This window comes from Lepeophtheirus salmonis, chromosome 6, assembly GCF_016086655.4.
Source record: "Lepeophtheirus salmonis chromosome 6, UVic_Lsal_1.4, whole genome shotgun sequence".
NCBI lineage: Eukaryota > Metazoa > Arthropoda > Copepoda > Siphonostomatoida > Caligidae > Lepeophtheirus > Lepeophtheirus salmonis.
The window spans coordinates 43,665,129-43,687,301 of record NC_052136.2 but is presented as its reverse complement, the minus strand read 5'-3'; the positions used below and the strand labels follow the sequence as shown (position 1 = coordinate 43,687,301).

The following is a 22,173-nucleotide window of genomic DNA, read 5'->3' as shown; positions in this document are numbered from 1 at the left end:
ACCCATAAAAATGGGAACATTACAAAATGAAACAAAAATCCTTGAATACGTATATTTTTAACATATCCTTTAAATATGTTTCTATATCATAAGTTATTATAATTGGCATCACTATGTATTATGAATAAGTTATAAAAGTCTTAAGAAAAGTTTCGTTTTTCAAAATTTTTGACCCTAAAAATGGAAAATATGTCGAGTTCAGAACAAGATAGCAAAAGATAGATTTAAAAAGGATTCAACCTTTGATCTTTGTCTTAAGGTATCTCCAGTCAAAATAATCTATCAGCCAGAAAATGGGAACTAAGAGGCCAAATATATGATGTGATTAGTCACCTCCTCCTTGTGATTACTCCACTGGAGTCCTTGGTCACCACATGTGTCTTTCTCAACTCAGCAATCCATCTCATGAAGATCCTTGCCATCTATGAGACTTCAGCATTACAAATATTCGGATCGTTCTTCACCAAAATCAGCAAAACAGCGGACCTGCGTTCTGCCTCTGAAAATGTAATTGGCTTGAAATTTCTCTTGATATCTCCATGTTAGTTTTTTGACAACTAAGTGTTACGTTTATATGTATATTTCCCCACAAAAAAGTATTGCACATTTTACCATCATGTATGTGGGGAAAATCCGAAAATCTAAGCTCTAATTTGATTTTAAATCCTATATATACTGACATTTCGTGTTTTTGCTGATTTTTGTTCAAGATTGTTTTATAAGTACAGATGATTAGCATATTTTGTAACTATTTCGATTTCATTTTTACTTTTTTTTTCACCTTTTTTCTTTCACTTTTTATAATTTTTAGTTCATTGGTTGCCATATTTTTATGACGTTATCTTAGAGATTTTTTTACGATTTCGACCCGTTTCACATATTACTCATTCTATCAATAAATTAACTTTTAAAATTAACACAAATCTCCTTTGATATTTCTTATTGTTAGCCACATAAATAAAAATTATCTCCCCATTTGTGTAAAATAATAATATCAGTTGACGCCAGGTTATTCCATAACCATTTTTTTATTTGCTGTTCCTGTCTCATTATTGCTAAACTCAGTAGTGGGGGGAGCTGAATTCTATCTTTAAATATGTGGCTGACAAAGTGCAATCCTTACACCTCTCATTGAGAAATGGATATAAAATTTCCAGAGTATTTTATGCAAGTAAAAGACCTAAAGACCATATAATCCCATTAAAATTCAACCCACCTGTAAAAATATAATTTATTTGACTATATTGATAAAAAATAAAGATTTTAATATATAACATATATTGAAAAATATAAGAAAAAAATAAAACAACGAAAAATCGAAGACATTATGAATATAAAATCAGCTATATATATGTACTACTTCGAATCATTTTTTTCAACATGCCCATTCTACACTGGATTTCCATCATATATTATATATTTTTCTACTCTCACCTATTAAGAAAAAAAAACTAAACTACTCCCTTTTATTTGTGAGTTGTAAAAAAAATATGTAATACTCAAAAATGAAGCAAAGATAACTTTATCAAAACAAATTTTATGTTACAGTTATGGGTAGAGTTGCAAAGGGGTGAAAAGCTTACACCAATTTTCTATTCAAATTTTGCTTCAGGTTTTTCAAATGAGTAGGCATTGAAATGTTCCGTATTCATTTTAAGGATTAGATTTTAGATTCTTTTAGTTCATGGTTTAATCATTAGATACTAAGCTTCTTAGTTCACTGAAGAAGCATTTTGCTTCGATTCCTCATTCCTACATAACAAATATATCTAAATAGTTATAATCAGAGCATTTGTCCGCTCAATAAATCTTGAGCGCGCCCGAACATTTTTTAAATAAAAAATGAGAGACACTCCTTTTTCGCACGTATAAGTGTATTTAAATTTGCCAACTCTATATGATTGCAATTCTGTTCAATATATTGCAAGTTTAAGTATGCTGCATGATTTATTACAACCATTAATTATTTGGAATGTCTAAATTGTTTTATTAAAATACATGTATCAATAAATTTTTATTTGTCTTTTGATGTGCTTTAGGCAGAAAAAGCCACTGTCCTAAGGGACATCTATTTATAACAACGTGCAATATCATCCAGTTTAGCATCATAATTAGGTTGAGCTTGTCTTAATATGTCTGATGTTTTTGAACTTATCTTCTATAAGATTATGAGATCTTATAATAATTTACAACATAATAATATAAGAAAATTGTCTTTCATTTGGGAAAATTCGTTTACAAAAATTAAAAATATTTATGTTCCAAGTGTATCTCCACAATCGAAAGGAGCTGGAGGTGTGTTGGGAAACAGGTATCTGAGTCTTTTTAAAGTGGCCAGCTACATGAGAGGCAAACTTGTCAACCAAAGACAGCTTAGAGTCACAGATATAGTATGGAAAAAAAGATTCTAGCTTATCTTGAAATATAAATTAAAACCGTCAATTCTTTCAATCTTTAAAATTATTATTTATCTCTCAACTTTTTAGATGTTATCTTATAAGAGGTAGAAACAAAAAAAAACTTATATAAATGTGTGAAAATTTGAGCTATAAAATTGCTCTTCTAAAATAATGAGCTTATTTTTTTCTCTGGCTTGTTATTTAAAGACAATAAGCGTGCTTTTGCTGAAGAATTTTGAGTGCTGCTAACTAAAGGATTTTTCATAATTATAGAAAAATAATTATTTTCTTATCAAAATTATTTTCGTTTTAATTTTCTGTTGCCTCTGATTGAACACGTATTAACGCATATTCGAAATTGCAACTTTATAGTCACATTTTTGCATATTTTTTCAATATATATTTCATTTATTTTATGTACTAATATCTTGCATAATATATTTTTCGCGAAAAAAATTTTTATCTCAAGCTTTCATCATTGAAAATCTCCAGTTCAATGATATTTTTAATCAAAAACTACCCAAAAAATAATAATTCACCAAAATTCCTGGAATTTTGCAACCCTAGTTAAGAGTAAGACACAGAAAAATATGTAATCACATATTTTAAAACATATTACTAATATTTTTTACTGTAATTATACATAAATCTCATGAATTGTAACATTATTAATCATATATTAAGTACCTGGATGCACCAAATCATCATATGCTGCTTCATGAAAATTATCGAACCTTACAGAACAAATATACTGTGTGAGAGGAAAAGTTGTATTAATATTATTGGCTTTTAGATCCCAGGCAAACATGAATTGATCCGATGCAAATCCATAGCTCTCAAAAATAATGATACAAAGCTGTTCGTCCACTGGGAAACGATGAAAGTCCATTTCACAGAATACATCAAAATTTATAAGGTTGGAAAACAAGATGAAATTGTTATACACTCTTAAATAAGCAGGTTTGACATGTAATAACGGATTTCGAATTGATTTGGCCTTGTCAATGAATATATCCGGTATCCAAAAATATTCCGCTACTCTCGAGTTAAACGATACATATTTGCTTATATTTGAAAGAGCTTTTGGCCGAACCGAAATCCGAGGGTCTCTCCAATAAATTTTTATATTCATTTCAAGCGTGATGATTTCACTCTTTTCAACAACATCTAATATATTTAATTGTTCTATTGAGAAATTGACTTGAAGAGGTTTATCAGATTCTAGTTTGGGCTCATTGTGAATACTGAAGTCTTTAGAGAAAATAATCTTTGATGTAACTTCCAGAGGAGGTTCTGATAGCTCTTTCGATTGCCCCATAAGAAAGTGTGAAAAGATAGTTGACAATAAGTGGAACTTCCTAAGCATTTTTTGATCCATTTCTAACTGCCCCTTTTGTTAAGGGGTTTATTTTCGTCAAAGTTATGGTATTTACTATTCATTGACGACTCTAATACTAAAAAGATTTTTTTGTATCTTTAGAAAGTTTGTAGGCATACCTTTAAACCTTAAAATTAACTGTTTCGATGAATAGTTCATGAGAAAAATTTACCTTGAGTACTAAAAATACCTTATTATATACATTTGGTTACACGTATCGAAATACAATAGGGCAGGCTATGCCACTTACTCATTTAAAATTTATGATAGAAAAAAATGGCGATAGATACTTTTGCTTAAGCCCTTTACTCTTAAAATGGTTGATTTATTAACCAAAAATATGAATAATTATTACAATAAATTGGATTAAACGGTTGTTTTTCCGAAGAAATATTATGGAAATATGCCCAAAATTTCAATGCATACAATGAAATAATCTCACTATATAATGAATTCGAACCAGATACATAATATGTCATAAAATTGCTAAAGTAAGAAAAAAAAATGTTAACGATTCGAAAAAAGAATTACTAATCACCTCTGAGTTAGTAATTATCATTAGAAATAATGGTTCATTCATACTTGAAAAGACTCCTAGAGTGACGAACAAGCATAATATGAGGCAAGAATAACAACAGCAAACAAACATTTAATGCACTCTATAGTTGTAAATATTTCATATTTTTATTAAAATCAAAAATAAACAATATATACTTTATTTTTTTATGTATTAAGTGAAATATCTTTTATGGAAAATAGCGTTCAGGCAAAATTGTTTAAGGCAGAATGTTCCGAGGCATAATAGTTTCTTTTTAAAACTATTTATTAAATTGGATCATACAAAGTACTACCAATTATAATCCTAATATATTATAATGATAATAACGATTTAAATGATATCAAATTAGTATAGAACAGAAAGTGAATTTGTTGACAAAGAATATTCACATGGATGAGTTACATATCTATTAGTTAAATCTACAATTTTTAAAATGAATCTCACGTATATATGTTTTATACTCCATCTTTGTTAGGCGCTTTTAATTTTATTATATCTATTTCTAATTTAATTTGCGTGGATATGTTAGTATAATGATTACCAATAATTATGAGTTAAAGACATGCATACTTTTTGATTATACTCTTCCGACATGTTGATCCATTCCTTTGCGATGAGGGTCTTTATGTTTTTAGCATTGTGAAAATAAGTGGGACAGATTCTAGGCTCCACATGCTGTCATATACTGAAATTAAGTGTATTCAGGTTTGGTTTTGATGATGGGCAAAACTCCATCTACCAAATTTACCTGACTTCATCAAGTAGACATGAATTGTGGCGCTGGTATGTACCAGGAGCATAATCTATCATTCCTTCCAAGTTACTTACACAATAAGTAGTAGTAGCCTCAAGGAGTTTAATCATTTAATGGATGAGTAAATTTTTGTAGGTTAATGCATTTACAATGTCTTCAATAATTATAGGTGGGAAATTTTTTCCATCACAGCCAACATAATCTTACATCATGACTCTGGCAGGTTGTTTGGACTTTGCCATATACATTAATTCTTGTAGAACAGCCTCAGTTGAGGTGTATGTATAGGTACTTGTTTGTCGAATACTGGAAGATTTTATCAACCAGAAACATCTTCTCTCCACTAAATACGATGATTTTTAAAGAGAAAGTTTAAAATCTGCCAGTATCCATCGGCTCATCTCTGTTGTTTTAAGATACCCACCATTTGGATTTGGCTCTTCTTACTGCATTTTAAACCCAAATATTGATTTTTCCAGGTCCCTCATAGTCTCAGGGATGTTTTTGTCTCATGAAAGCTTCAATATACCAGTTAAAGGATTAAATAGGGCAAAACAGATTAGCTCGTTCATCTTTTCCTCCATACAGACTGTGCGGGGTATTCCACAACCCCTACCTATTTTAAAGGTTTTAGTACCTTCAAATTTATTTCTAATGTAGATGACAGTGTTCACATGAACTCAAAATATCTTGGATATGTCAACAATATGTCTATTGTACAAATCGATGCGTCTATTTTTAAACGTAGTTCGGACATCCTTGATGACAGAAAAACCGGAACTTCTTATTGATTTATAAAGCATATGTAATATTAAGAAATATATCACGAAACCTTATTAAAAATTTCATAGTATTGGAATCAATCGTTACTGAGGAAGAGGCTTATGAATTCACGTAGAAGTCATTTTTAGTTCATATTTATCATTTTCATTTTGGGATTTGTATTTTTATACTTTTATGTTATTTTGAAGATTTTAATATTTCCTTGACATTTGTTACTTTTGCATACAAGGATAATTTTTATATTTTATATAACGTAATTATAAATCGACCTTTATAGGGCTTGACTATTGCTGTTGGTCAAAATAAATAAATTAAAATATTAAAATTCTAGATAGTATTATAAATTAATACAGTATTAGAATATTGCTAAGTAATATATATTTTTTTTAAAGTAAGAATAGCATTTGTGAATGTAATTGATCGCCAAGTTCTTTCATAGAAATAATAAAATGGTCAATCTATGTTTTGTACAAGTTGTTACTTGTATAAGCAAATTATACTAGTTGAAACAACAAAATGAGAATAATAATATTGAACAAAGGATCAACAGGACTTAAGATGGGGATAATACAATTATTTAATATTCCATGGATGATCGATATTTTAATGATTTATAAATAATTTTTGACTATTTTAATACAAATCAAATAATATAAGTATTCAGTTTCTGGAATGATTAGGTTAATATTCAAGTGTAAGTGTAGTACCTCTTCTTTACTCTTTCTCTGTTTGCTATACAAAATTGTAATATTATATATTATAGTAAATCAGAATTCAATACAATGATCTTTATTCATTTACACATAGGATCATACCAGTGTCATATTATAAAGCTCAAATGTCCATTGTCCTCAGTAATACTACTGATAAATACATGATAACCATGTAATTGCAATAGGTAGTATAAAATGGTAATATCAATTAATAGTTGGTAATTTGTATAGAAAATGTTATAATAAAATAATGCATTTTAAGATTAAAAAATTGAACATGTACAGACATCGTAACTTTTATACAACATATACGCAAGATAAGTGCAATGACAACAAGAAATCTCATCCCTCAACACAACAAGATGAGACGGTTGGAAAGAGCATAGAAGATTCTAAACTTTATCAAGGCCAGCAAAAATTTGGGCAAAGTTTTCCTATTTTCTGATAAAAAAAGTCACCATAATGTCACTGTGAATAAGCAGAACAGCCGTTAAATCACAACTGAACATCCATGTCTGAGCTTAAGTAAAAAATGTCTTGAGAACAAAAAATCCATTGAGCAGCATAGGCCAATTCTGCGATCCTATTTTGTTGGAGAAGAAGAAGCGGCTCAAATGCAGATGCTTACATCGAACTCCTGGATAAGAAAATGCTACCTTGTGCCAAAAAAATGTTCGTGATAACTTTGTTTTCACTCAAGACGGAGCTCAGTGTCATCCCACTAATAAGACCCAGAACTTCTTGGGACAACTTTTCGGACTGTTGGGACCTAAAAGTGTGGCTGCTCTCCTCTTTAGACGTGAACCCTTAGGACTACTATGCCCATGTGCGTCTGGAAGAGAGGGTGTGGGTTACTCCTTATGGAGTTTCTAATCTCTAGAGACTTCCATCAAAAAGGAGTGGACAAAGCTCAAGTCTGATTACATAGTCAAGGTATCCAAGAGATTTAGGCCTCGTATTGAAGCAATTATTAGAGCTGAGGGCTCAGATATTGAATTAAAGTTGATCCAAGAATCTTTTCAGAAAACTTTTTTTAATAAATGTCCTCACAAAACCTCTTGTAGTGATAAAAAATGCAATACCAGATTTCTTGTAGGCCTGAAACAGTCTTTGAAGGCATTTCATATTAGTCTCCAGATCCATACACACTGACCAAAGGATGAAATAATACAATTCTTTATGCACATGGAAGCGGGTTGGAGAAATTTACCTTACCTTGGGCCCAGGGGCACTTCGACAACCAGTGGGCTGGAGGGTACTATAGAATATTCAAAGGGTTCCTTGGTGCCTAGAAAATCGGCAGCTCCATTGTAAAACCAACATGAAAATGATTCTTAAAATTTTACGTTTCTTATTTTTGTTTTATATTAAATAAAAGAGTTCTGAATTAATTTTATTTTCTGAATAACCCGGGCAACGCAGGACAAACCTACTCTTGTATATAATAATTGTAAAATATATTATCATATATAATATAGAAAAAGAAAATACAGAATAGAAAAATAACAAAATACTTTAAAATCTAGATTTATTAAAAACAAAGGTTAAAGTCGAAAACGACATTACTGTTATCCTAGGCTGTAATTTTTTCTATCATCCTAGTGTTAAATAAAATGTACCAAAAAGACAAGGTAACCGTAACTACAGAAATAAACATGACATCAAAAGATAGTTTTGAAAATTAATTTTTTGATGAAGTAAATAGTAGTTTATTACTTACTCCGAGTTCTGTATTTCAGACCAATGACTGGCCATTTTCTATACAATACTACAACACAAACTTTGATTTATTTTTCTATTTGATGTCCAGATTAAAAATTAATTATTTTTTATTATGCAAATTTCTTTTTCAACATTTTCAACCAATCTGTTTTTATGTGCTTTGATTTACATAGTATATTATATAAAAAGATTTGAAACCCATGCCACTATGGAACGTAATTCCTTGAAGGTCATGGTAATATGGTCAATAGAGAGGGGTGAGCCTTTTTTATCTACGAAAACATTATGAAGGAAGTCCCATGTCCATAATTATTTTCAAAACATACATATTAAAAAAGTAAATAATTTTTTATATACACCGTATGTTTGTTTTTCGAAAAATTAAGTCAATGTTAGTTTAATATTTTTTGCATAATGCTCTGTAATTTCTATAATTAACCCTCTGTAGAGTGTGCAAATTGGGGCTAATTATTATCGAACTATCCCACTAAAAAATGGTATAGCTATAATAGTTGGTACCGCTGAACATAAGGTGCCTCTATTATAAATGCGAGAAATAACAACAAGTCTTATTAGATTTCAATTGAATTGAACTGTTAAAAATCTCAAATTTCACAAAAAATTGTCAAATTCTTTAATTAAATTTGTGCCAAGTCATTTGTTTTTTTGAAGAAATAAAATATGTATGTGCCTGTTATCTTGTTCAAATTTTGTTTCCATGTTCAGAGATATTTCATATGGCTAATAGCTTTTGCTTCTCAGTATTAGTTATTACCGTTTCTTCCAGGATATTATGCTTTAGACTAAAAATAATCCGTACGCTGGAGCTTCCTTTCTCCCAAGATTATAAGATTATATTTTTGTTTATACCTCCAGATATTTTTTTAAGAATAATGGAATTCCTATAATGTACCAAAGGTATTTGAAACTACTCCTATTGAATTTAAAACGTCAACTTTTTTTTGTTATGCTATAATCCAGTTATAATTTATTTTCTTGTAAAAGATGATGGTTATTACTGATAATGATTCATAAGTTAGCTATGAACTTCACACCATTAGACCAAACTATAATATAATCATATTAATTAAATAGTTGGCATGTTAAGGTTTAGATCTACAAAATTATATCTTGTGAACTTTTAGTAAATATTTGTATGAAATGATTATCTTAATTTCCATATATATCTTTTAGTATGACCATATAATTAAAGTTCAACCACCCATTTGATATAAATCAAAATTTACCTAGATAAAATACTCAATAAGCATTACTTATTCACATTGCTTTATAGATACATATGCACTTAGATTATTAAAAAATTACACATCAATTTAAAAACAAAACAAAACTACAAATAAATTAATGGTTGGTTTCTTATGAATAACAACTAAATATAATTTCTAATTCAAACAAAACGTGTTAATTCTACCTTGGACTATTAAGTAATATTAATATAATAAATGCTTTATATGTGAAACATAATGAAGCTATTTTTATCTCTTACCAAGCATAAAGTGAGATTACAAGCGATACAAATGACCAAAGTTCATTTTTTTTAGTTTTGCTTGCAAAGTAGGTCATTTTTTCTTATTTTGTTCAAACTCCGGTAAATGCAGTTTTAAATTTTCGTTTGTCCATACAATTGTATTGCCCTATGAAACCCTTCATATTATTTAATCAGACTCTTGGCAATTACAACTTTATAAACAAGAAGTGATAATTTATTTGGATTTTTAAAGTTATAAAGGATATAGCTATTTATACATGATATATCTATAAAACCTTTGAGATTATCTTGAAATTTATAATCTCAAAGTATCATTAATAACAACGTGAATATTAGCAACGGGAATACATAAAATATATTATGTATTATTATACTCTGGAAGATTTTGCAGGCTCGGGCGACGTCGTGCAGATCCAGCTTTGCGATTGAAATAGTTCTTGTTTGCACTTTTGACTTAAATTACCCGAATAGATGGAGTAGTGCAAGGACTTAATTACACCATCCAACAATACAGTGCACCGGCCCATAAGGCATAAAAATTGCAGGATATCTTGGTTACAAAATGTCGTCACTTTTGGAGCATGTATTTTTGGACTGTAAACAACCCAGACCTGAACTGATGCGATTTCTATCTGAGGGGGAGGGTCGAGTATGATGCCTGTATCATTCGTCTGTGGAGGTTGTGAAGAAGTCCATTACCTGTATAAAAGCAAATATATATCCACACGAGATCGCCTGTGCCTGCCAAAGCTTCGGCATCGTGTGACGAGTTTATCAAGAGAGGCAAATCTCTTTATAAATAATTGAATGTCATTAAATGTAGCTTCCAAATAAAAACAGAAAATATGGTTCTTTCCCCATCTATTTTGTTTGTTATAACACTTTAGCTATTTACCCAATTTATCTGGAATACCCTGTCGCTGTCCCTCCAAGTACTAATAAAGATAAATAGAGATGATATTAATCATATAGATAATATGATTATTTGAACAGGACTAAGCAATTCTATAGGCATTTCAATATTAGAAAAATTCCTCAGATTTTTTTATGATCCCTAAAATTTGGAGTACGAATCGCTTTATATAGGACAAGTTTACTTATACCGTAGCTGGGTACTTCGGATCCGGCTCTTCGACCACTCCTATCTCTAGTGACAATCGGTAGGAACAGTGTATTAAATATATTGATTTTGTTTTATATCATGATCTTCAGCATTAAAAAATATTGGTTAAATGTAGAAAAACTAATAATATAGTACGTTGGATAAAAACACGTCATATCTTGAAAAAAAAATATAAATGACTATTGCATGTTAGACATCATCAAAAAACCAATAGGATAGTTGTTATAATGAAAATAGTTAAGCGGAAGCAACTCATCCATTTAAATATCTAAAGATGTTATCCTAATTTGACAAGTAAAATACAAAATCATAAGTTTAAATTGCATTTTCTCCAGTGTAAGATTTTTTGTACATTGCAAACACAATAGTTTTGTTTCATTTATCAAAGGAGTTTTAGTTATTATTTAATTATTGAGTAGATAACATCTAAGTATATAGGGTGTGTACTTATAAATGTTGGAAAATAACACTGATAATATTTTGATGAGCTATATGCAGAATTGTATATAATATGTCCTGGAAAGAGGAAGTGGTTTTTTCTGGTTGGCAATCGAAAAGGTTTTCTTATTTTCTAAAGCTGTAAACACTATTATTTAATTCTTGAGAAGATTACATTTAAGTTTAAAGTAATAACTAGTAAGTGCGCTCATGAAAGACGGAGAGTAACAATGTGAGTTTTCTCGGGAGTCATTAGTATTAATCTTTGTTGGAATCAAAGTAGAATACAAGATCCAAAACCAAGTAATTTATTTCTAGTGTGGTATTTGTGCTTTTTGAAGACAGGAGTTTGTTCCAGGTCAGTCTTGTTCTGGTCCAGTTCAGTCCTGTATATCAGTTCTAAAAACTTATAAAGTTCGGTGCTGGATGATGTTACTCAACTTTACGTCATTGTTAAATCATTTTCAGAACTGAAAGTCCTAAGGACCGGTCTTAAGAATGGGGTGAACGTGACCTAATAAATAAGGACTGCTAAAACATTATTCCTGCCTACATTCTTGTTAAATACGGAAACCAATTTGTTATTTTTATGTAATAAGTTTTATTACACAACCAAACTACAGCTGAAACAAAAATGAAGAAGTTTTATTTTATTACTATTATTTAGAACATAATATTTCATTATTACTGTAATTAGTCTGATAATAATATACAAAACCACAAGATGCAACTATGTAATTATGGAAATCTATGTATTGAAGAACTAATCAGATAAATAGAAATGCTACGTTCGAGATAGATTAGGTTAGTTATTTATACTAGGATTAAATATTCATCAGTACTATATTCTTTTTAAGATCCGAAAAATGCCTCAGATTTTTTAAAGATACGTTAAAGTACAAGGAACCCAAAACCTGTTCGGATCCAGGACCTCCTATAATGTAAATTTACTATATTGTAGACGAGTACTTGGACTCCTGATACAAGACAAGTCTATCTTGATGAGGCAATACTGTAGGCTTTAAAAGATCCACAAAAATCCACCTTATCTTATTTAAGATCTGTGAAAGTTAAAGTATTCAAAGAAACTTCAAATCCTGAATTTTGGATACTTCAAATTTACTTATATCTGACCCGAGTACTTTGGATTCGGATTCAAGACCTGTTCTATCTATACTATGCAATATTATAGGCTATTTAAGATCTGTAAAATCTCTCTGATCTTTTTTAGATACGTAAAAGTTCGAATACTCCAAGCTTGTTCTGATTGTGGAACTTTTCGGAGAACACAAGTTTTTTTTTATACCATACTTGACTGACTAATTTATCGGTATCGAAGACACTTCCTATCTATATTAAACAATGTTTTAGGCTTTTTCAGATGTGTAAAATCCCTCTCGTGTTCGGTGACAACTTTTTTTCTTTACAAAAGAACTTCTCAATACAATGTAAAGGAAATACATACACATTTGTTTAGAGCTACATAATTGCAACATAATAAAAATTATAGACAAGGAAATGAGGACATGTTTTTGATAATGAGAAATTTCATGTATTATAAATTTATTCGATTGCAAAGAAAGTGAGTTTAAAAGTACTTGTCAAAATATCCTTCATGAGGAAAAATTACAAGATCTTGAGTTTGAATAAGGTGTATCAAAAGAAATTATGTATATAAATAATTGAATCATTTTCACATAAAGAAAACATTCTTCCCCGGAATATAATATTTTCTTGTGAAAAAAAGAAAGATTGAATGTCCTTCATTTGCAAAAAAAAATTGACAAAAGGGTTAGAATTATACTTATAACATCATTCCAATGACTCCTAGGCCCACAAAGTATGGCATAGTCCATTTAAAGGATATTTTTTTAAATATTTGGCTATTAATCACTCCAAATAATGAACAAATCATACAAAAAATGACTTATTTGGAAGGTTTCGCAAGATATGGTGATAATTTGACATCCCTTGATAAAACTAAACTTCAAAGTTATATTGGGTAATTTATATTGACAGGTATCTGTAGATTTTGTGGTGAGGCTACTCATAGTCTTCAAGATGCAGAGCAATTGATAGAATTAGACAATTTTTAGTGCAACAATGCCGTTGAAAGAGTTTTATACAAACTAAATTATATCAATTTTCCATCTCCAAAAAAGACTGTATATAAGGTTTTTTCTTTTTGGATATTTTTATAAAGAAAAGATATTGAATTTCGTTTTATTTTTCCATTATTTTATTATTAATATTAAATGACAATATCTACCTCGTTAAAAACATATACAAAAGCCTATCCATCTATTAAACCATGCATAAATATAATTTGCCTTTGATTATTTTACATACATAGAAATAAGAATTGATTATGAATAGTTTTCCTAAACTTTTCTGGTCTCCAAATCATAATTTGAATCTATAGATATATAATGATAATCATATCAATATGGATTTTTTAGACAAAGATACGACTAATTTGCTTTATTAGAAAAATATTTATTTTAAAAAATACATTCTTTGATTAGAGATGAAAAAATTCATAGAATTAGGATGAGCAAAAAAAACCATACATTTGATAATTCAAAGACTACCCTATACGTAGCGTTGTAAATTCAAAACTTTTTCTAGCGTACGCTATTTATAAAATTTGTCAAAGTGAGGAGAGTTTTTTTATTTCCAATACTATTACAAAAGAACGGTTTGATTTTCATCTTTTCTACAAATTTCTATTACGGCTAGTGTGTAAAAACTCTCAAATGGTAATATTACATTGTCATACAAAGTCATCTTTACATTGCACCTCTTGATCAAATTAGCAAAAAGACAAAAACTATTTTCTAGGACAATATATATAATAACAGACATTTTTAGTTATTTCGGATAAAATATTTTTGATAGACATTTTTTAACATATAAAATGTGTGAAAAAGGTTATTTTCAAAATTGTGCTATAGAACAAAAAAAGAGAAAAAAGTTATGAACATTTAATGAACTTTTTGGCCATGACGTCAGCATTCGAGACAGTCTAAACAAACACAATAGCTCTCCCCCATACACATAAGTGTTCCTGACAGTTTCTCATTACACATAGCAGTTTCACCCACACGCAATAATACTTATATACACCCCAAGGTCAAACGAGGTGTGACTGATATATTCTCTACATACACAACTATTATAGGACATAACAAATATTAAAGGTATTAAATAAACTACCATCCTCTGTACAACTGTTGCATCTGTATCCAACATCTGGTGATAGCGGTAAAATACTCTTGATCTCCTGCTCATGACAAAATTGTTGGAACGGATATGGCAGTAGAGGATGGTGTTCTGCAAAATTCAAGTTTAAATAGTTTTAACGCCCGTATATACTGAAATCGGAAGAGGGGATATTTACATGGCCAAAAACTGCACTTCTGCATGAATTCACGGGGTTAACGCCCGTATATATATAAAAGAAGAGGGGATATTTACATGGCCGAAAACTGAGGTCGGTTTATCAATAGAAGATATAGCATTGCTCTCCTGGAAAAATACAAAAGTTTTAATGCCCCTACACATTAATAAATGGAAGAGGGGATATCGTATGCCCTAAAACTAGAGTTGGTCTACCAATGGTATACATATATCTGGATATACCTCTGTATTATAGAAAAAAGATATGGAGAAAACTGCCTTTGAACATTCTATTATCATCATTAATAAAGTAAATGTAAGTCAAACGCCTGTAGAAATTGAAAAACGGAAGAGGGGATATTATATGGTGGAAAAATGCCTTCGGTCTAACAATGGAACATACATTATACATACTTGGATATTACCCTATATTTTGAAAAAAAGGTAAGAAGACGACTACCTTCGAACCTCCTACTATCATAATTATTGAAGAATACAAATACTAAAGATTTAAAGGAGCTGGATAGAAGGCAACATTATTTGTACGATTATTTCCTTATGCAAAGAAGAAGGACATTGAAGGATAGCCTAATTATTGTTCCAGACTCCTCAATTTACAATAATTTTATGGATATATTATATATCTCAAACCCACACTTAGCAGCCCCGGGATTACCATCTCACTTTTATGATATGTAATTATTGTATAAAGGTCACTCATCCACTATTAAATAGGTAAAAATTGACTTACCTATTTTAAAAACAATTATCTTTGAAGGGGTTAGGAGGATTCGCCAAGAATTTTTTTGCCTTGAGATGTTTTCACCTTGTGGAACTTTCACCTTGAGGCATTTTTGGCGTGTACTGTTTTGCCTTGCGACTTTTTTGCCTTGGATAATTATAAATGGAATACTTCTTAGTTATATATTTGTTTTGAACTTTTTATTGTGATGGCGTACAAATATATAGATAGGGAGTCTGAACCCCCTTTCCATTGTATAATACAATAAATTTTGATATATTTAGCCTTTACTTCGCTTCTAAAAGAAATCGTATTGAATCATTAGTAAACAAGTCAATCAATATTAACAATTCCATAAAATATATAACCAGGGGCATGATTCAGAATAACTTATTGGTTCCAGTTTATTTATATTACACTCTCATTTTATAGGAGAAAGATTGTATAAAGAGCAGTTGTCAATTTCATGAAAGTTTCATTATATAACTATTAAAGACATTTGAAATTTCATGATGATTTGTTTAAGGAATAATATAATAGATTTATTATATTATTTTGGCTTAATATAATTTATTGTTTACATCAAATCTTTAGACATATACCATTTGTCAAAAAAATACTTCTGTTAGTTATATAATAGCTGGAGCAAGGGTTTTTACAATTCTTTATTAATGAATTGGAAGGTTGACTAGGGAGTATCTAGAAAATGTTTTGGATTTATTCCGCAATAGAAAATCTTGTTTGATAATTATTTATTATGGTGATTCTGATAAGTAATTATCCTCCTTGAAGACTGATCCTTGCATCCCGTAGGAAAGAGTAGTAATTGAGTTTTCAAGTATTCATGACTATAACAATCCTAAGTTAAAATATTCAAGATGTAATTTATGTTTTTAAATATTGAATGAATTTTTTTTTTGTTTAAACTTAACAGAGAGTATCTTTGTTTATCCTCTCAAAAAATACTTTAATCTTAGCCATTGTCCCCGCAGTCTTCGTTACCCTACATAATCTAAAAGAACATGTTCTAAAATGAAAAAGTTAATCTGATTTAATACTTATGCTATGACAAAAAAAAATTACATGAATAAGGTAGTAAACTAAAACCACTTAAGAAATAAATTAAAATTGACAAATGTCGATTTATCGGTTAAATTATTTATTTATTATCATTGGAGATGGATGAGTTTTAGATCTTGTACATAGTGTGCGGGTTCTTCATGAGACGATTCTCTCCGATGGCGATACATGTATGATGTGAGTATCTTCCCATAAAAGAATTTAATGAAACTGATCCAGTAATAATTTGTTTGAGTTCTAAGTTCGCCTTCAGCAAAGGATAAGACTAATTAGTACATTATGAATGAGAAAGTTAATGTATCTGAAAATATAATAAAAACTAAAATGTACATTATTTTCGATACTCATACAATGCGGCTCATTCCTACCATGAAACATTAAACAGTTTGAGGCATACTAATACTTGATACTTCAATTTGATCTCCTCAAAAAGGAAATAACGAGTTATCCTCAATCTTCATTAAGGTGCAAGTCAACCCATGATATCTTACCCCTTATACTCAACAATTCAATTTCCGTCTTTCCGGACCTTCAATGAACATCTTTGAAAAAGTAAAATCTATTCCACATGATATTAACTCCCCCTAATTATATTTCCAAACAATAAAAAAACATTCCATCTAGCGCACAAAAAAAAATGTGCAGCATAACATTTTTCAGCTGTTCATCACGTGAATCATAGTTTTGCTACTTGGTTTAAAGCTTTAAAGAAATTGCTTTTCCACTCCCTTTCGTTATTATTTTATTTTTAGTGTTTTCGTTTCCTTATAGAACAACTCATTGTCGTTGTAGATACAAATAATCTATATAATATATATTAGATATATTTTGTGCCATTATATTAAACACTCGAAAATCAATATGACTAAACATCAGGGAGGTCCACAGGAAAATATTTTACTTGGTTTTTTTTTCATTCACAAAAGAAAATCAAAAATTAAATTTTTTAGATAAAAAAATTCAAAATTAGTTTTCAAATATTAACTTTTTGGAAAATGATATCAAAAATCCATAGTAATACACAAAAAATTGACACAATTTTTATATATTCAATTCTTTGAAAAAAATATTAAATAATTAAAAGATTCAGAGCTTTTTACACAAAAGTTGAAATTATTAGAAAAAAAAGTTTAAAAAATCCACAACTATTCACAAAAAATTTCAAATATTAAATTTTTAGGAAAAAATTTAAAAGAAAATGTTATTCACAAAAAAAAACCCAAAAAAAAAACTTGATAATACTGACAGTTTGAAGAATACATGAAAGTGGAACAGTTTAACTATGATGACGTTGTTTTAGATCAGCTGGAAGCAGCCGTGAGAGGTAGAAAAAATACTAATTTGCTTATAATAGACTTTTTTGTTTTATGTATCACTCACAACCTAATCAAATTTGTGAAATACTTATTTTGCACTCAAATTCGTTTACAATGATGAATATTTTATAGAAATTTAAGTCAAAAATATGATTTAAATATTTTCACTTTGATAATAACAATTACATCTTGTTGATACCTCAAACTAATACTGTTATAATAAACTGTTTAAACAAAAGATACTTTTTTTCAATAATTAATCTGAGGAAAACTAACAGACCTCGTAAGGAACTTGAGTGGACGCCTTCCTTGGTATGGATATTCCAGAATCGAAACAATTCACGATGATAAGGGAATTTCAATATTTTAATTATACTTATTTATTATTTCAGTTGAATTGGTATAATGCCCAGTGTTGTGATATTAATGATTACGGCCTATGACTTCATGAAATTGCATTGAAATTCTTCCATATTTGCTAGTACACCCCCATATAAATGGGATCACTTCACAAAATACCAAAAATCTTTGGAAATGTATATATTTTAGTCTTATTTTTTTTTTAACTTATACATTATATATTTTTCTATAATATAAGCTATGAAATTCCTCATCATTATCTATTATGAATATATTAAAAGAGTCTAAAGTTAAATGGAAATATATCGAGTTGAGAAAAAGATACAGAATCATTAAGGAAACTTTATAATCCAAAAAACCATACGATATGAGTTTTATTAATTCTACTTTTAATTGGCTGATTGTTTAAGAATAAAAAATGACTCAGAACGATAATATTCCCGGATTATTATAATCCCACATATTTCTAAATCCAGAAGACTGAGAGAAAAACTGAGATCAGTTTTGGATTCTGCGCTCAAAAATAAATTCATTTTATGGCTGGAATTCATTTGCTCAAAATGAGTGTTCCCAAGTGTAATCCCTTGTGTGATCATTACTTTTTATACATACCCCTTGCCTCGTCAAAAAAAACCGCTGTTGAATTTTTACTATAAAACCCCGTATTTATTTTAAGTTTTAGATAAATTATATTTATAAGACCAATTAAGAGTATAGTTAATAATTATTAATATAAGCTTTATTGTTTTACTCCATTAAGCAGTTATCATGATTCTTTCATTCTTGAAATCTAACTATGAAGTGTAACCACGAGTGACTATGTTTATGAATAATTGAGAGTAACGCAATGGATTTGTTATGAAGTTATAAGTAGTGATGAAAATCGTTTGTATTTGGTCATCTTAAAAACAAAAAAAACGAAAGAACACAGTAACCAAAAAATCAAGGGATACGCTAAGAGGGGGGTTTTCTGTATTGAATAATCAGCCAGACTATGAAGTAAATCAATTTTTGTATGACAAATTCCCGGAACTGGGAGTCCGTCTTGGACTACAAACGGATCAGGAAGGTTATGATCAAATGTAACACTATTGAAATAAACTAAACACCGGTGGATTAGCTCTTCAGCCAGAGAAAATTAATACTAAGGGATAATAAGATGATGACATCTGATCAACATTTTGAGGAGCAACTTCTTATGTGCACTAAAAAAGTGGTACCAATAACAACAATATAAAATTATAATTATTTCATCTGAATCTTACTCTATTTAAAAATATAAGTATATTTTATGTGATGCAATAAATCATTCGTTCAATACAAAATCATTTCAACAGTCCATCAACTACAAAGGACTGGTTTATAAAGTAAGAGAGCAAAAAAAAGTTGAGGGACTATCAGAAGGATATGTTGGACCAGATATAGCTTTTGAGTCTTAGTCTGACGACCCCTTTATCACAGATGTTGCAAGTTTGTTGATTTACTATAATTACGATATATTTTTATAAAATTGGTTAAAAAGAATGAAAAAGTAGTTTAAAATGTGAACGATTAACCATTAAACCATTTAGTGAAACTAAACGAATTCAAAAAAGTCAACTATTAAAAAAGGTGAACATCAACAAGCCTCATTATCAAAGCTAAATGAGTCTTTTAGTTTACACATAATTACTCAGGGCATTGCTGTGTAATACCACCAATGCATTTATATTGACAAGCTCTGAATTTACTGGTGGTGTTGCCGTTTCGACGGATAATTAGTTTATATAGTTCTTTAGAAACTTAATTCCTTATTTTTCCATGAAAAAATGCACGAATGAACAGAAAAAAGTAACATTATTATATATGGAGCACAAGTAGTGTTATGTCGGTGCTTATTTATTCCGTCCAGTTTAATCCAGTCTTAGGAATGGGCCTTGGATTTTTTACTCAAAATAGCCAACTAAGATATATAATATATATAAGTATGTTAAAAGATTTTAAAAAAATTAAGTTTGAAGCTGATAAATAAATTAAATGTGATGAAAATATTTCCGATATTTATTTGAAAGGGTCAGAATAATTTGGTTTTTTCGATATAAAAAATGGGTTAATTAATACACACTTATTTTGGGCTTATTTTCTGTTTTTTAAGGAGGAGAGGTTGTGTGAAACAATAAAGGTAATGAAAGGATAATTCTTTGAATATGATTAATAATATAAAATACCATTATTTGATTAAAACAAAATAAAATGCTTTGGTTTATTTAAATCTGATATGAATAACTTGATTGCTAATAAAAATTTAACAATTTCTTAAATGAGGCCATTGATAACATGGATTACACCATTATCAGCATTGATATTAGGATGAATTACAGTGGCAGAACCAGAAGAAGTAGATACTTTAACAGAACCACCTTGTTTGACGATCGTAATACTAGCTCCAGGAGCTGCTGTAGCAAGGGTTGTTGTTCCCTCAGGAATATTTTGAGCCAGTATTTTTTCTCCTGGAATAACGTGACGGAGAAGGAGTTCCTTCAGAACATTTTGATCCGAAACCACAGCAATCAATGTAGAAAGAGGGAGACTTTGAAAAACAGTGTCAGTTGGGGCAAAGACAGTGAATGGACCTTGACTCAATAATGTTTCAACGAGTCCGGCTGCTTTGACAGATGCAACCAATCCAGAGAATTCTTTATAGTTGGACAGAACATTGACAATATTACAGTCGTTTCTGCAGTGAGGACTTCCTCCTTCAACTCCAGAGTATATAATGGTTGTTGCAATGATAAGAATGGATAAATAGGATTTCATGGTTGGTCTTTGTTGATGTTCACTCATTGAGTGATGGTTTGGAAGGAAATTCATGGAGTTTTATACGGACAGAACTTTTTATTATTATTTAAAAGTATTTCTTATAATGAAATTTCATATTATATATATTAAAAAATACCAACGAATGCACTTGGAGGGCGCTCGGCGTATCTTTTTATGTGGTTGTCAATTTTATAATGATTTTTTATGTAATGAATCAGTGCTATGAAATTTATGTTTCTTTTGATATCCTAATGCAGATTATATAATTATAAGTGGTATACACCGCCTCAATAAGACTTAAATAATAACATGGTATTGCAGGATCGACATCAAAAAATGGCTCCCTTTTTTTAGAAATTGAAAGTTTTTATTTACACCTTGGTCTAGACATCAAGGTTAATACTTTGAAAGAATACAGAAAAAACCTTGAAGAATGGTCTATACACCAAGATAAACCTTGAAACCCAAAATTTCGAAGGTTATCACAATAGAAATTTAAATAACTGAAGAAAAAACCTTTTTATTTGTTTTTTCAAATATTCTTCTCAAATTTATACCCAAAAACAAAACATCGTCATTATTCACAGATCCAATTTTGGTAAAAACTAACTAGGTGTTCATTAATTTAATAGATTTGAAACTTTAGATTTAAAAGACTTTAGAAAATTTCAATTTCATATTTTTCCGATATGAATTACACAATTTAGTTTAACTACAAATAAGCTAAAACAATTGACAACAATACTTTGATTTTTTGGTAAATCAAATGAATCAAACTATAGTTTGAGAAAAATTAGTCAATTTTCCACAGTTGATATAACTTAACTTGAAATCAAAATGGCTTATTTTTTAGTTATAAGTTTCTTATCCCCAAATTATCTTAAACAGTTAACACTATGTACTTATTTGGCTAACACAATATACATATACAGTATATTAATTGGTGCATTGTCAATTTTTTATATTTTTTTTACTCCGAAGGAATGCTTTGAATGTTGAATGGTTGAGTTCTGATAAGCTCTTTTTAAGTTGTAAACAATTACAATTAATGATTGAATAATAACTCTACAGAATTCGTTAACTTTTACAAACCAATTT

General features: G+C 29.4%; 1 protein-coding gene across 1 annotated transcript; it reads right to left on the bottom strand.

Moving 5' to 3' along the window:
- Positions 1-20,298: 20,298 nt before the first annotated feature.
- Positions 20,299-21,137, bottom strand: LOC121120672 (uncharacterized protein sll1735). The gene has a single exon (XM_040715538.2). It carries the CDS (start codon positions 21,124-21,126, stop codon positions 20,572-20,574), a length of 555 nt encoding a protein of 184 aa, XP_040571472.1. The 5' UTR covers positions 21,127-21,137; the 3' UTR covers positions 20,299-20,571.
- Positions 21,138-22,173: the final 1,036 nt, after the last annotated feature.